This window comes from Carex rostrata, chromosome 4 (genome assembly GCF_964058835.1).
Source record: "Carex rostrata chromosome 4, lpCarRost1.2, whole genome shotgun sequence".
In the NCBI taxonomy this organism is placed as follows: Eukaryota; Viridiplantae; Streptophyta; class Magnoliopsida; order Poales; family Cyperaceae; genus Carex; species Carex rostrata.
In genome coordinates, this window is record NC_135921.1 from 1246391 (window position 1) to 1263471 (window position 17081).

At 32.8% G+C, this 17081-nt stretch overlaps 1 protein-coding gene and 1 pseudogene across 2 annotated transcripts; one reads left to right on the forward strand and one right to left on the reverse strand.

The window, feature by feature from the left end:
* Positions 1-217: 217 nt before the first annotated feature.
* Positions 218-4027, forward strand: LOC144552445 (disease resistance protein RPM1-like). The gene is made up of 2 exons (XM_078300429.1): positions 218-3051; positions 3588-4027. Exon 1 carries the CDS (start codon positions 269-271, stop codon positions 3011-3013), a length of 2745 nt encoding a protein of 914 aa, XP_078156555.1. The 5' UTR covers positions 218-268; the 3' UTR covers positions 3014-3051; positions 3588-4027.
* Positions 4028-8659: 4632 nt separating this feature from the next.
* On the reverse strand, positions 8660-12143 carry LOC144552446 (putative wall-associated receptor kinase-like 16 pseudogene; annotated as a pseudogene). Its single transcript, XR_013511153.1, has 3 exons — positions 11747-12143; positions 11110-11301; positions 8660-10058 (listed from the first exon to the last, which is right to left on the reverse strand). The product of XR_013511153.1 is annotated as a putative wall-associated receptor kinase-like 16 pseudogene (transcript).
* Between the last annotated feature and the right edge of the window lie 4938 nt (positions 12144-17081).

Genomic DNA, 17081 nt, shown 5'->3' on the forward strand with positions numbered 1-17081 from the left:
CCAAATAAATCCAAATAACTTGAGATAATCTGAAGATTCCATACATAAAATCCAACAATATTTGTCTTAACATATTTAGAATATATAATAGTTATTAGTTTTTAATTAATGAATAGAAAACCAATTTTCAATAAAAGAGAGAATTGAAAATTGTTTATAAATGATATGGTAGGTTTTATATGATTGCCTAATTGTTATATTTATTTGCTTTGAACAGCTCACGAATGAATGAATAAAAAATAGTACAGTTGAACCCGGTTAACTGAGCATGGCTGAGGCGGCCATTCTTGCAGCCCTCCAGGTCATTGGAAAAACCTTAACTAATGAAGTAGCCAAGCTAGCAATCTCAAAATTTTCAAAGCTTTGCTCAACTTACAAAAACCTTGAATCAAACATAAACAATATTAATAGTGAACTTCGGGTGATGCAAGGATTTCTTGATGGGATAGAAATGGATGATCAAAGCAATAAACCTCAGGTAGCTTGGATAAAAGAGGTACATGAGTTAGCAAATCACATTGAAGATATCGTATCTGAATTTGCATACCTAATTAATAATCAAAAGTTTGATGGAATATCCATTTATGTTACCAAACTTTTTAAAGATCCGAAGTTATTGGTAGACCTTAAACGAGTTGCCTCTCAATTGCTCGAAGCAGAAACAAGGCTTGTGAATCTTGCAAGGATGAAAGAGAGATGGGTGCCGACAACAAATGTCAGTACTGGGGAAAACTCAAACTACTCAAATGAATACTCATATAAAATGGCCATCTCTGCCCATTTCATTGATGAAAATCAAATCGTGGGAATAAAAAATAATAGCTGGAAGTTGACGAGCTGGCTAAATTCTAAAAATCTAGAACTCTCTGTGATATCTGTTTGGGGAATGGGTGGTGTAGGCAAAACAACCCTTGTTACTAATGTTTTCAAGAGAGAAAAAAATAACTTTGATTGTCATGCATGGATTAATATCTCTCAATCTTTTACCGTGGATAATCTTCTCCAAAATATGATCTCCGAGATTTGTAAAGAAGGGCAAAATAATTCAATCAACACAGGCAATAAGGATCTCAGAGAATTAAAAGAAATCGTGGTCAAACTCTTGAAAGGGAGAAAATATCTAATTGTGTTAGATGATATGTGGGATCTAAATGATTTTCGAGATATAAGGGACACGCTTGTTAATGACCATCGAGGAAGCCGAATTATGATTACGAGTAGAATTGCAAGTGTAGCATCTCTTGCTCCAGAAAGCAATAGGTTAGAGCTAAAACCTTTACCAGAATTAGATTCATGGGACCTGTTTTGTAAAAAGGCGTTTCCTATTGAAAGAAACCATGAATGTCCTCCTCCCTTGAAGAAGTGGGCAAAAGAGATTGTTTCGAAGTGTGACGGGTTGCCATTAGCACTTGTTTCGTTGGGTGGTGTATTATCTTGCTCTGAGAAAACAGAATCTGAATGGAGACGTGTACATGATCAACTAACCTGGGAGCTAGACAACAACCCAAATTTGGATCCACTAAAAAATATTCTTAATCTAAGCTTCAAGCGCCTTCCAAAATACCTCAAGAATTGCTTTCTACATTGTAGTTTGTTTCCAGAGGATTTTCCCCTTCCAAGAAAAAAACTACTAAGGCTTTGGATAGCTGAGGGCTTTATACAACAAAAAGGGAGAAGCACATTAGAAGAGGTGGCAGAGGGTTATCTCATGGAGCTCATACATCGCAGCATGTTACAAGTGGTAGAAACAAATTATTCTGGTCGAGTGAAGAGGTGCCAAATGCATGATACATTGAGAGAGTTGGCCATCTCTTTATGCAAAAGAGAAAATTTTGGATTGATTCTAGAGGACAACAAGTCAGAAAATGTTGATAGTTCTACTCGTCGGCTGTCAATAATCAATCTGAGGGAGACGGTCAACCATGATGTTTGTCTACCAAAACTCAGAACCTTTATGTTAGTTGACAATGATGTGTCCTCATCTCCTTTGTTATCCATGGTTTTTGATAAGTCAAGATATCTTACTGTTTTGGATTTAGAAGGCTTGCCAATTGACACGGTTCCAAATGCATTAGGGGATTTGTTCAATCTCCACTACTTGGGTCTGAGAAAAACAAAGGTTAAATGTTTACCAAAATCTATCAAAAAACTTCGCAACTTGCAAACACTCGATCTTGCACTTTCCAAAATACAAAACCTACCAGATGATATATCAGAGCTAAAAAAGTTACGCCATCTCTTTAATGAGGTGGAGGTAGATCCAACATATAGGTCTTTTACCCGTACTGCAATCTCTTTACCTAAGGGAATGTTTTACCTGAAAGATCTCCAGACTATACAGGGATTAAGATCAAATGCTATGGTAGTAAGAGAACTGGGTAATTTAACTCAACTGAGAACCTTCCGAATAAGGAATGTGAAAGAAAACCACTCAGTAGAGTTATGCAAATCATTATCAAAGATGAGTTTCCTTTCCAACTTAGATATTAGTGCAAGTGATGAGAATGAGATTGTCCAATTTGAAGGCCTGGAAGGCCTGAACCTCCCACAGCTTCAGAAGTTAGCTCTCTATGGGAAACTGAAAGAAACCATGCTTGAATGGCCTTTATTCAAAATATCTGGCAATAGTATCCAAACGCTACAACTCGGATGGTCTGAATTACAAAATGATCCTCTGCCATCTCTTTCCCATTGCAGAAACCTCACGTACTTGTTCCTCAAAAGAGTATATGAAGGACAACAACTAATTTTTAAGGCAGGGTGGTTTCCTAAATTGAAGAGACTGTTTTTGGGACTAATGCCTAATCTGATTCAAGTGGAGATGGAGCAGGGCACCATGGCGAGTCTTGAAGTGATTGGGTTGTCGGAACTGAAACAGCTAATGGAGGTCCCGAAGGGCATCGAGCACCTCGTTTCTCTCAAGTGGATGTATTGCCTAGATATGCCTGTTGATTTTGGGGGTTTAGCTGAAGGAACTCACCAACTATTTCATTTCACCTGTCGTGTTTCCTAGCTGGCAGCCAATATCACATTCAATGATTTGAGTGCAAGGTATGCCTCCACTTAAATTTTTGTTTTTCATTTTGCATTCTGAAACTTGTGCCTATAATTTTTTTATCCGTTACATGAAAAATAATTGAGGATTTGTACCAATTATTAATGTGTCAAAATAAATAAATAAATTGTTGTGTCCTTATTTTTTTTATTGATTTACTTATGAATGTAAAGTAGAGTTAGCTTCTTTATGATTGTAACAGTTCTACTTATTTATTCACTATTTGTATTTTTTTTTGTTCCTGCATGCAACATTTACCCCACTGCCATTTATTTTTTCATCATGAATATTTTATGTAATGAGATTACAAGAGCTTGTAAAACAACAAAATAACTCGTTTTTTTTTTTGTTGCAAAATCTATATGTTGTATGTTTTTGTAATAAATAAGTTGTGCCACGAATAATTTTTAAATTACCATCATTTTAATTTGATGTATATTAAATAATCGGTATAAAATAATTAGTGTTTTACTTATTTTTTCCAAGTTACCTTAAAACTCAAAAATTGAAAAATATGTGCTCAATATCGCAGGTCTTTCACACATTCAAATTGCATGCAGCATCAAAAATCAGCCCAGAGCTCTTTGTTTAAGATGGTTGTTATTATGTAATGAATAATATTTGGTTGTATTTTTTTCCTTATAGTTTGGATCAAAATAAAGTTGAGTCTCAGTTCCTTGTAGTGTTTATTTATGACAAAAATTTGTGATTTGTTAAGCTGTAGGCCTCATACTACCTTAGCAACTTTAAGCGCACTATCATGAAAATTCATGACTCAAGGAACCTTGTTTAATTTGTGTTTGCTTTGTGTATTATTTTTATTTGGAATTGGATTTGATGATTGTAAATTTAACTACCATGCATGGTCTGCGTATGCTATTGGGATGCTTTACTACTTGGTGATAAACATTTGGAACTTTGATTATAAATTCAATTCAGTGACCTTATAAATAATCATTCTCGTTTATTGATTTTATTATTATTGTTGCTGTTGTAATAGTGAGGAAAGAATGTATAAATGTTGTAACTTTCTCACTGCGATGAGGAATTTATTGACTGAAAGGGGAAAAAAGTATTAAACTTCGTAACAATATAATTCCTGCAAATATGCCCTCAGAGTCTGAAAATAACAAACTATGTTTCCTTATATATAGTTTTTGACTTTTGAAGAGGAAGTATTGTCTTCTTCTTCTTTCATCATTATTTTGTTTTATTTAAAAGCATAATAATATTTATCAAAAGGAAGCGTCTAATTGTCCACAGCCTTTTATCCACCATATGTCCACAGCTTTGACTTACGCGAATACTGTAAAATTACTTCTACATGTTGTATAATTATACAATATATCACATAAAATATATCAATTAATCACAAAACATCCAGCAACTATTTGAAGTGGTCCCATGATAGTTAGAAAAAGATTGCAACTTGCACAACATGACAAAATAAATGTACTTTCAAATTGTACTTTCGGAAATTATAGTTATAGGAAGTTATTGGCAGTTAGAGTTAGTTATTAGCAGTTATTAGCGGTTATTGGCAGTTAGAGTTAATTATTAGCTTCCGCACTGGGTTGAATCTTGTATACTGTAAAATTGAATCTTGTATACAGTAAAATTTTCAATTGAATCTTGTATACTATAAAATAGAATCTTCTACACAGTAAAATTTACAATTGAATCTTGTATACTGTAAAATTGAATCAGCAGAACTGTAAAATTGAATATTGTATACAGTAGAATTTTCAATTGAATCTTGTATATTGTAAAATATATTCTGTAAAATTGAATCTTGTATACTGTAAAATTTTCAAATAATACTGTAAATTTTCAATTGAATCTTGTATACTGTAAAATTTTCATATAATACTGTAAATTTTCAATTGATTTTTGTATACTGTAAAATTTCTAAAACTAAACCATAAAATAATACCATCTATACTGTAATAAGATAAAATGTAACAAATGCTACATTTCAGTTTAAACTACAACCTACAAAGAATCATGTATACTGTAAAATTTCAAAATATAAACCATAAAATAATACCATGTATACTCTAAAATTGGTAAATCTATATATACATCCATCATCACACAAAAAATTTGTTCACCACAAAACAACATATGTTCACCACAAACAACATTTGTTCAACACAAGATAAAAATATTCACCGCAACATTCAGAATAGTATAATAGCAACAAAAAAACTATGAACAAATAACTTTTACATTAAAAACCTCTTGTGTTCATTGTTCGGATGAGTAAGAAGCCTCATCACAAGAACAACACGTTCTTTTGAGATGTCATCCTGCATAATAATAAAATAAACAATGAAACAAATTCGATTTATAACAAATAAGAATTACAAAATAATATTACAAGTTTTTTACCTGACTGAAAATCATAGGAGTGCCTGTAATATGAAAATATTTCAATATGTACCAATACTGTAAAATTCAACATTCAATGTTGTAACTTAAATAACAAATATTACAAAAAACGTTCTTCACATTTTCAAACATCCAGAAACTTTCATAACAGTTTGATATCCTGTAAAATGAGACATATATATTGCAATTCATATATATATGTATTGTAAAAAACAGAGAATACAAAATCATACAAAAGAACTTGTAAAAAACAGTAAACCTTTAAAGGCAAAAATCCTCAATTTTTGTCTACTTATGTAAAATTGAGGTCAATCTAAACTTAATTTCAACTAATTGCTCCAATAACTATAGTTCTATATATGAATTTAATTATAACAATATTAGTTTGACACAAAAAAAAAGAAAATCAACATATATAGAAGAGACGGCATGGTTCATATTTCATACAAAATAACTTCAAACAAGTCAAAGTGTCAAGTAAGATCAAATTTCAACATTTATTTTTACAAAAATCAGTTACTTAAAGTACGACAATCTGAATCTACTGAACAAAGATTGAATCAAGTTGATTTTACCTTTGAGATTGTGCCAAGGGAAGCACGAGTCTCCATAGAAGGGGGTTGGATCCGGCACTTGCCCAGATCTAGTGGCACAGATTCAAGGGGTCGGATCTGGCACTCAAGTAAGAGCGATACACAAGGGAATCATGCTCGATCGTGTCCTCCGGTGATAGATTACATGTCTCGTTGTTGTTAATGGTGACCTGATTTGCGTAGAGGTAGAAGTTGTAACAAAAACTGAGGAGATCCGGCGCGAGCTGGATTTTGTCAGAGGAGAGGCTGTTGGAGAGAAAGTCGGGGAAGAAAGAGGCCATGAATTTTCTCTGAAAAGTGAAACTGATCGACAAAATTTGAAGAGAGAGTAAAGAGAACATAAAAGATTGGAAAAATCTTAAATATGGTAGTTTTGACTTTGGAGGCGGACAGTTAAAGGCGTGTGGAGACCGTTGCGGGAATTTTTCAGGGAGGTCGGGGGACTAGTTAAAAGGTACAGAATAAGGGGATAAAGCTGTTGTGGACAGATGGTGGACAAAACCTAATGGACAAGAACCTTTTCTCTTACCAAAATACTGTCTTAGTTGACAAAATTAGAGTTGATTTCTGAAAGTCATTATTTAGTGATGATCAAGGATTCAAAATGAAATGCAGAACGCTTCGAGTTGATTTTTCCAAAACATGCTAGTGATCTGTTCTCAGGTACGTAGTTTACAATTGCTGAAAAGAAATAAAAATAATAATGATAATATAATCACCAGCAGAAAGAGCTGAAAATACCAGGTCTTTACATTGGTCCTGAATTCTTCATTGTTTATGAAGGGTTGTGTTATCCATTTTGTTGAGGAGTACAAATGCAAATTAAATAAGCCTATGTGGCCCAATCGAATTCATGTTCAACTTGGCCCAGCCTGCTTCAGGTGGAAACCACTTGTAAACGGGACGGGACTACAATAAATTATAAAAACGTGAAATTTTTTGCAGTTACAGGCACTATATGATATTTTGTAAAGTATACAAAAATATATGTGTGTCTGTGTGTGTGATATATATACATGCAAAGATGCATATACATGGCTTGAATATGAAATCCAGTTCAGAAAAAAAAAATCTCATGGAAACAATAATTGCAACTTTGAGTAGGATAACAAACAAAAACATTGATAAAATGCATATTTAAATTTCCAATTATCTAATTAATAATCTAGGTTATTGTGCCAACCTAATTTTTGCAATGGTATCACTGGTCGAGCCGCTCATGAGCCAATGAGTTGAATAGCTTAATTTTTTATAATGAATCACACTCTAAACTGAAAAAAGCCCAACTCGATCCGACTCAAATATATATTATGGCTTAATCCGAACTGAATCCGTGTCGAGCTGAGTCGACTCATGAGCCGGGCCTCTGAGGCTATTTCAAAAAGAGAGGAGATTGACTGTAAGTGTAATGTGAACATATTGACTTTTGATGGCGTAATATTATAAATTTTAGAGAAATAATATGGACCTATACAAACAGATGCCGTAGTTGATTGGATAAAATGTCCAAATTTTTTCCAAATAGATGCCTGAGATTGACTGTAAGCGTAATGTGAACATATTGACTTTTGATGGCGTAGTATTAGAAATTTCAGAGGAAGAATATGGACCTAATACAAACAGTAATTAGTTTTGTCTGTCATGTAAAAATGTCCAAACTTTTTCCAAATTTTAAAAAATAAATAGATGCCGTAGTTGATGGGATAAACTTTCGGCCAATGACTTGGTTTGATTTGATATATATAATGATATATGTAATTTAATCTTGTTATTTTTTTCTTACTCTTCAGATTATATCGTTTTGATTTAAATCATAGACAAAGTCAGAAAATTAAGATTGAAGTCTGAAGATGCAGAATAAATAAATATCATGTAATTTCATTTTATGAGGAGACTACTATTAATTTTGTGAAAATTAAAAAATTTAAAGGATAAGTATGAAAAAAATATATATAATTTATCAGAAGGACTTGGTTCCTTTTCACCTTATTTATCTCAGCCTCTATTTAATACAAACAGAATGAATCAAATGCATAAAATCAAGATGGTATGACAAAAGATATAAGATATAAGATATATATAAAAAAAAAAGGATTTTGTATTTTTAATCAACATCCAAAAATAGAAGCCCAACCAAATTTATACCTTTCATTACATATGGATATTGTTTCACGAGCATTACACTTTTGACACTCCTTGTGAATACTGCATGAGTTCAGAAGACGAGTCCAGATTCTCTGTCATGACAATCAAAGTTATTTTCTGTCATGACAGAGAAAAAAATAACTTTGATTGTCCCGAGCATTACACTTTTGACACTCCTTGTGAAGCACACTGTGTGAATACTGCTACATGTGGTATTGGTTCGTGATGTTCCTAACATTACTTAACTTGTAGAAAGATATCTGCTTGGTATTGATGTTGGGTTTCCATTGATTTAATGTCCCTGTGAATTGATGGGATTTACAGTAGCTTTACTGGTAATAAATGCTACCTCACTTGCATTGTATTAATTAGTTTGCAACTGTTTGGTGCTTAACCACTCATTTCATATCTGCTACAAAGCAAAACCACTGTTTGGTGCTTAACCACTCATTCTATATTCTCTGACGAATAAAACTAGTTCAAATTTTTAACTCATGTGCAGTAACATTTACAACAAAACACACCACAGAAGGTTCGCATAGGCAACATACATACTGATACAAGCAAGAAAGATCAACAGCCATTTCGTTATTTTACAAAATTTACTAGCTTTCTTCTTTTTCGTTAAAAGGTCTGATAGATACTTGGTATCATAAAAGACCAGGAAATATCCCAAGTAAATCATCTTGGCAGTTCCATGGAATTTTGTATGCTAGTCTCTAGACTATACTGTCTAGTGACTTCTTCCTCTCTACCACCTAAGTAACTAGAATTTTCTGCAATCCTGAGCCCACTCAACAATGGCACAAGCGCATCTGTGTCCATGTGAGCTGACTCTTGCTCTATGGCTTGTCGGAGCCTTTCCAATTCGGTTGCCACTTTCCTCATCGTTGGCCGCTCTTCTCCTTTCAAGCTCAAACATTTATTAGTAAGCCTTCCAATGGCTTCTATTTGCTCAAAACCAGCTTCCTCTATTATATAAGGCTCCATCATTTGCGCCAGCTGACCTTGGCTAAAAAGCATGTTAATATATGCAGCTAAACCTTGGATTTCGGTTGGTCTATCAAGAGAGATAGGCTTTTCCCTTAACCACAACTCAGCTAGAACAACCCCAAAACTGTATACATCACTCTTCTCTGTTAGTTGATGTGTAGCAAAGTACTCGGGGTCTAAATACCCAAAAGTCCCTTGTACAATCGTTGTTACATGAGTTTGGTCAAATGGCAAAGATCTTGATGCACCAAAGTCGGATATTTTAGCAGTGTAATTCCTGTCTAGCAAGATATTTGCTGATTTAATATCCCTGTGAATGATTGGTGGAGAAGCAGCAGAGTGCAAATAATCCAATGCTCCTGCAATATCTGCAGCTATTTGCAGTCTATCTTTCCACGGTAAAGGAATAGGATCATGGATGCAGTTAAACAGCGTTCCATTAGGTATAAATTCATACACCAGCAACGGGACTTCAGTCTCTAGGCAGCAACCCAAAAGCTTGACCACATTTCTGTGGTTTATTTGAGAAAGGATGATAATCTCATTTATGAACTGTTCTACTTGGCTTTCCTCAGAAAGCTTTGATTTTTTTATGGCAACCAGACTTTTGTCTTGGAGAATTCCCCTGTATACAGTACCAAATCCTCCTCGGCCGAGGACTTGGCTCTCATTGTAGTTATCTGTGGCCTTTTTGAGCTGCTCTTCCATGAAAATCTTTGTTTTTGGATCGATTCCTTCAGCGCCATATCGTTGTTTCAGCAGGTGCCCTCCATTTTGTCTAAAGAAATTGGCTCTCCTTTTTGTGAGTTCCCTTTTCTGAAAAGTCAAATAGGTAAAGAAACTTGCAGCAGTCAATATGAACAAGGAACCAAGCCCTAAACCTGCAAAAATTGTTCAGAATAATTTTCTTTAAGTGCTAATTTCTGCATTTATTTGTCATACATGTCCTAGTTACTTCATGCAAAATTTATAGAAATAAATATCTTCCAACAAAATTAATTTGCTAAGTTAATAACACAAAATAGAGTGAGTCTATGGTACTATGCATATTACGATTTGGCACCGTGCTACGGCTCTATATTAATGTTTTAAAATCCTAACGGTCGATCCGAACCGTTCATCTTGTTCTCCATATTAATATGTGTTTGAAGACCAAATTTTACATTTTTTGAAATTTTTTTACTATTTTTTTAGATTTATTGAAAATCACTGTTTTTGGATGGTCCAGAATTTTCAGATCAAGTGATTTTCTAAATATCTAAAAAAATAGTAAACAAATTTCAAAAAATGTAAAATTTGGTCTCCAAACACATATTAATATGGAGAACAAGATGAACAGTTCGGATCGACTGTTAGGATTTGAAAACTCGAATATAGAGCCGTAGCACGGTAACAACCCGTGATATGCATAGTACCATAGACTCACTCCACAAAATAACTTCAATCCTCCACTACCCAGTCCTGAATTGCTCCAACAGAAATCAAATAATATAACTTGAGATTTCAGTACGATCCAAACTCAAAACAACTAAATCTAATAACGGATGTGAACTCCTCAGGTCTGGATGTAACCCAAACAAGCCAAGAACATACATTTTAGTTTGTTCTGGGGATGAGTATGGATGTCCATGTGAACAAAACAAGTCAATGTCCCATACCAACATATATAACACAAAGTCAGAGGATTCTGAGTCCCACTTCGCATTTATGGTTTTTTTCAAGTCCTAAATGATATGTTCTTTAGTTTGTTTGTTATGATATAACACATTAGCATTTAGTTGTTATGATACCAACATATATAACACATTAGCATTTGGTTTGTTTGCTTGTTATGATACCAACATATATAACACATTAGCATTTAGTTTGTTATGATATGTTCTTTAATTATGGTTGTTTTCAAGTCCTAAATGATTTCTACATGTCCATTACCTAAGGTAAGGTAAAGTGGAAAGACCCTCCTGCAGCCACTTCCTTGCTTCTTGCCATCACCAATCTTGCCTTTGGGGCAAGAGCAAGACACATTTCCTATTTCATTGATGCAATTCCCAATGCAAGGGTTCAAGTCTGGATCCTTGCATTCATTGATATCTGAAAAATAGTAAATAGTTAAGTATGTTTTCAATTATCAGGCCTGGTTATGGATCATCTGAATGTTGGAATAATTAATTGAAATTGACTAGTACAGCATAATTGTTACATGTAAAAGATTTATTCTGTTGTCAAGAATACGAGTTTGGAACTATTTGTTACAACACGAAATACTGGTCAGGCATACAAAATAATTATCAAACGGGCATGACTCCACAATAAAAAGAAAAATTAAGAGAGGAAACAACAAAAAGAAAATATAATAATACATCTGTCGTCAAAGAAGCTAGTACTATAATATAAAGCGCCTTTTCATAATCACAAATTAATACTGACATTTAGTACTAATTATTTCATAGTAATAAAGTTCCAGAACAGAAACCATTTGATTTAGCTATGTGTGCAAGAAAACCTTAATGGGTGCAACAAAACCTACAAAATGAAGAAACATTGAAGATCATTGGTTCGAATCAACTACCATTTTGTTGGATATATGAATATCCATGCATGTGATCTGTGACATTGATCTTCAGTAAATCATCACAGCCGACAAGTAGAAGGACATTTTCACTGGTAGATACTGTGTAAGGAGTTCCCAATAAGTTTAATAAACCAGAATGATCTTCTGTTATTTCAGATCCATTATCCTTGTAACATCGGATGTAAATACTCCCAATACTTACAGACAGTGTATTGTTTTGGATAGCCTGGATTATGTAAGATTGGTTGTTACTTGGTAGCAAGTAGGCTTCCCCAGCATGGCAGTTCAACTCGAAGCCCGGTAAGGCTCTGCCGCATGTGCCGAAGGGAAATGGAATGGAATCACAGGGTTCTCCTTCGAACCAACCAAATCTTTCAAAACAAGAAGAGGACATGTGACAATCACCAATAGAATCACAATATAAAAGATTGATCTCCAACTCAGACCCGTGGTTACCATCCCAAACTTGATTCGCAGATGTAAGACGAAAGTTATGTATGAACAGAAAAGCCGAAACATAAATGAGAAGTGACTAGGAATTGCGGGAGCAAAGTTTGATTAGTAGCAGCAAAGCTCTAAGTCTTGGAAACGGGTTTGTGGTCATGCGGGGTGTAAAATGTGGTCCTGTGAAGTTAGAAGATACCAATTGTCTGTACACGGAACTGCCAGCGCCTTACTTCCTAAGAATCAATATTTATCACTTTCATTTTCTAGATAATTAATTACGTATTTATTACTTGATAGGGATATATATAAATTTCTCTAAGATTTATTAGAATAAGAAATTTCGACTGGGAGTCTGGGAGGCTATAAGTAACTTACTTGACATCCACATTGAATGCTCGAGCAAAGTTAGAATGTACTGTGCTCATGTTTCATAAGCATAGCTCTAAAATATATTAGATTGGTTTAAAGTGATAAACTCAAACTATTGAAATCAATCTATTTCATGAGCAATGTACATATATGCAAAAAAATTAAAATTTTCTAGATCCTATTCTACATGTTCCAATGAGATACAACCTTATAATATTTAGTGTGTTTAACCTCGCAACCTCCAAATATCATCAGAATGTAATACACAAATGACTTTCAAATTATTCAAAATGTAATACACAAATTAACTATCTAAATAATAATAAAAAAATATCTAACATTATTTACAATTTGATCTTCATTAATTGTGAGTTGTGACGGCTATTAAATAAATATGGTTGCTTTAAAATTAAAATACATAGGAAACCCAAACAAAGTTTTCTAAGACCCATGTCTCTAGAATGGAAACCAAACCTGGTTGAGTCAGGCAGGGTTGACCAGTGCGTTGGCTTTTTGACGATCCAAGATAGGCTCAACAACCAAATATATATTTTTCCACAAAAAGGCAGGATGAAATCCGTTTGTACCTTTTTTTTCTTCTTCTACAATCTACCCACGCATGATAATTAAAAAAAAATATCGGTAGGGATTTGGAATGTCCGAACCAAACCTAAGGTTAGATATGGGCCATGTGGCACATCTGGTCCATTTATTATTTTGGTTCCTGGTATATGTTAGCTCTCCTTGTTTCTAATAAAATCAGCGGACCTTGAATCCACTACTGTTCAAAAAAAAAGTTTATATGTTTTATTTAAACTCAATGAAGATCAAATAATTTCTTACTCGAACAAAAATATCCAATACTAATGATCAAATATACAAGGGAGGTTCAAATGTCTTCATTTTTTGTGCATCTTGATGCCTTCATTTTTAAAAACTTCAATAACTCAAAATTTTAAAACTTAAAAGTCAAAATAAAACCATTAGATATGAAGTACATCATTTTATATATATGCACGTGTAAAAAATTATAACATTTCAACTTTGTTTTGACTATCATCAAGAGCTTATAAAAATATATTAATGTACATAATTTTTAGGTATTAATCTTTCAACCTATTAATTTACATTAAAAAAATAAAAATATGATAATATTTTATGAATGCATAGAAAAAATAATATAGATCATATTTAACAATTTTATTTTATCATTTATAATTTAAATTTTAGTTATTAGCTTTTTAAAAATAGAGATATGATAAAAACATTTAAACCCTTCTCCAAATATAAAATTTAAAAAAAAACAGTGATTTTCAATAAAATTTAAAAAAATAGTAAAAAAAAATTCAAAAAATATAAAATTTGGTCTCCAAACACATATTAATATGGAGAACAAGATGAATGGTTAAAATCGACCGTTAGGATTTTAAAAAGTCAAATATTGAGCCGTATCACAGGCCAAATCGTAATATGCATAGTACCATAGACTCACTCTTGCGCAAATGCATGAAAAACACATTAGAATGTTATTTTTTTTAACAGAAGATTTAATATTTAAATTAAACTATATTAGTATATTGATACTAAACACTGATTATGATCAATATTTGCAAATTAGATTCTAAAAAAAATTAAATTAGTGAATTGAATATACATTGCAAAGTAATATGACTGAGCTGACGTTGAAATAGAAATTTAACTTAAAAATTAATTTTTTGTTTTGTTTAATTGAAATTTCATGTACTACTTTTAAATTCTATTTATTTAATTATTATTAGTCTTGTGTTTGATCAATTATTATTGTACTGTTGCAATACTATTTGAAGTTATTTTTAGTCTTGTGTTTCAATTCTTATATTAATGTATTTCAAACTATTAGCTTAATCACAATTTAATGAATTAAATGAATAATCAAATTCATGAATCTAATAAGCTTGATCATTGTTTTATTTTGATTATCTGGCTCTTTTATTTTCCCTTTTTAACTGTAAATCTAAGGATGAGATTATATGACTCTCAATTGAGACATAAATGGGGCATAATAATGCTTTGCAACAAAATGGGGCCGGCTATAATTTTTTTTGTTTAATAATCACGGCCCCATAAGGAGCAACAGGTGTTGGGGAAAAAAATACATAGGTGGGACATACTTTATTTTTGCTTCAGTGGGTAAAAACCAACAAAATATAAATGGTTTTTGTTTGTCTACAAAATTAGAAATGATGTACAAATAATAAAGTGTGAACTTAATTTAAATTTGCAAAAGATATTTTAGAGGCATTCAAATGCCTCTATTTTTTGTATCTCTGTTATATCTTCATTTTTATAATTACAGAAACTCAAAATTTAAAACTTAAATTATAAAAAAAAAGTCATTATATATGATCTATGTCATTTTTTTGTACACATATAAAAAATCATGACATTATAATTTTATTTTAATTAGTATTAAGAATTTGTAGAAATATATCAATGTAGACAACTTTTAGTTGTTGATTTTTCAACTTATTAATTCATATAAAATTAAAATTAAAAATAATATTTTTATATAAATATAAAAAATAATATATATCACATTTAATGATTTTATTTTAACATATAAATTTTAGAATTTTTATTTAAAAAAAATTTAGAAGCACCATGTTAACAAACAAATAGAAAAATATTTGAAGTCTCCGCAAGTTTTTTATATATGCATTAAAATACGAAGAGACGTGAAGCATTGAAAATGACGGACGAAGTGAGAGGGCTGTCATCAGTCATCATCTCTAAAAAGTCAAAACAATAATGAGAAGATGCAATTCAGGATTTTCTGTTTCCCATACACAAAGGTGCTTTTATGGAGTACTAGTGCGGAGAATTCATCTTAGTTGAGGTAACAAAATATTTTTGTTTGAATCTGGACTGTCTAATTAAAATCCTCATGACTATTAATATGGTTTTGTGTATTTTAACCGGATTGGTTTAGATTTTAGACAGCTGTGATTCAAATAATAATATTAAGTTACATCATAATAATTAATGAATTATTCATATTATGTTTGGCAGAATCAAACATTCGTGATTCAGAACTAATTCAAATGTAATTTTAGAATAATTTGAAATTATTTGGACTGAAGATCTCAGTTCCACAAGAGAGCAAAAACAAAAACAAAAATTAATTAATAATTCGTAATATTCAAGAAAAACATGTAATATTTGTGAATTATTTGCTAATAATTTAGTCAAAGTCAATCAACTAAGTAATTCGTCATTTAGTTCGCTATCATCACAAAAACATTTAATTTACGAATAATTTCTGAATTTAACACAAATTTTGTGACTATGCTCCATACCAATCAAAATAACCCTCTACACTTTTATGCATATGTGCATCTACAATAGAAAATCCGAACTATTCTTACTTCGCAGTTAACGCAACCACGCCTTCATTCCTAGTTGACCAAATAATTAGGGTTTGGCTGCTGATAATCGAACTTCTACCTCTCACAATCCATCGTCGCTTCTCACTTATTATTTCCTGTTCGCACGCGACGCCATCCGATCGAGAGTTATCTCTCTACATGGCCTAACTTCGAATACTCTCGATATTTAACCAAAAGGTAACAAAAAGAAGAAACAGAAAACGGACCACAAAAGACGCGCAGCAACACCTGGTGTTCTTGAAGTTCAAGGGCTGTGCCGCTGTGCTAGCTTACTCTTTTGTTTCTCGAGATGTGAGCATTCCATTTATTTATATTAATTTTCATTTTCATTTTAATTAAAAAAATTGTGCTACAATATTGCTTCGCAAAAGGTTTCATCAGCTAGTATATCGACTTCGCATCTTTATTTTTGAAATGTGATATATATATCTTCATTCTTATGTTAGAGTAAGGCTAAGGTGTTATAGATTGCATAGAGGGTTACGATGCTATGGATCAATATTGTTCTTCATATTAATATGTACAAATGTTAGATATAGGTTTCTCCCATCCATCGTGCCTCTCAAACTCTCTTCCTCCAGCACCTGCCCCTTGCTCTCTCTCGTTCTCTTTTGCACCGCCTCCGCCCAGCGACATCTTTCTCCTCCGGCTAGCTCGATTCGGCTTCCCTCTCGATCCGACGCCAGCGTCGTTCCTGTCGCTCTCCTTCTCTCTGTTTCTCCTGCTTGCTAGGTTCGAGGTGCCTTGTTAAAGGCACGCTTTTGTTATCTACCTTCCCCTCGATCCAACGGCAGTCCCCTCCAGGCATTTTCCACCTCTCCTTCTGTCGCTGAGGACACTTGTGACTTGGTTCTACAAGTATTTTAAATCTTTGATTTCGTTCTATTGAGTCTTACAAAATGGGAAAGTTGTTATTCATATTTTATGTTCTTAAGTCTTGAATCACTTTATATGTGCCCAAGAACAGATACATAAAGGCTGAGGGGTAGGCAATTTGGAAAAAAAATATTGGCCCAGTGCAATTTTTCTCTTGTGCCTACCTCTCATCAAGAATTGTTGCCTTTCGGGTCAATATAATTGAAACCTTTTAC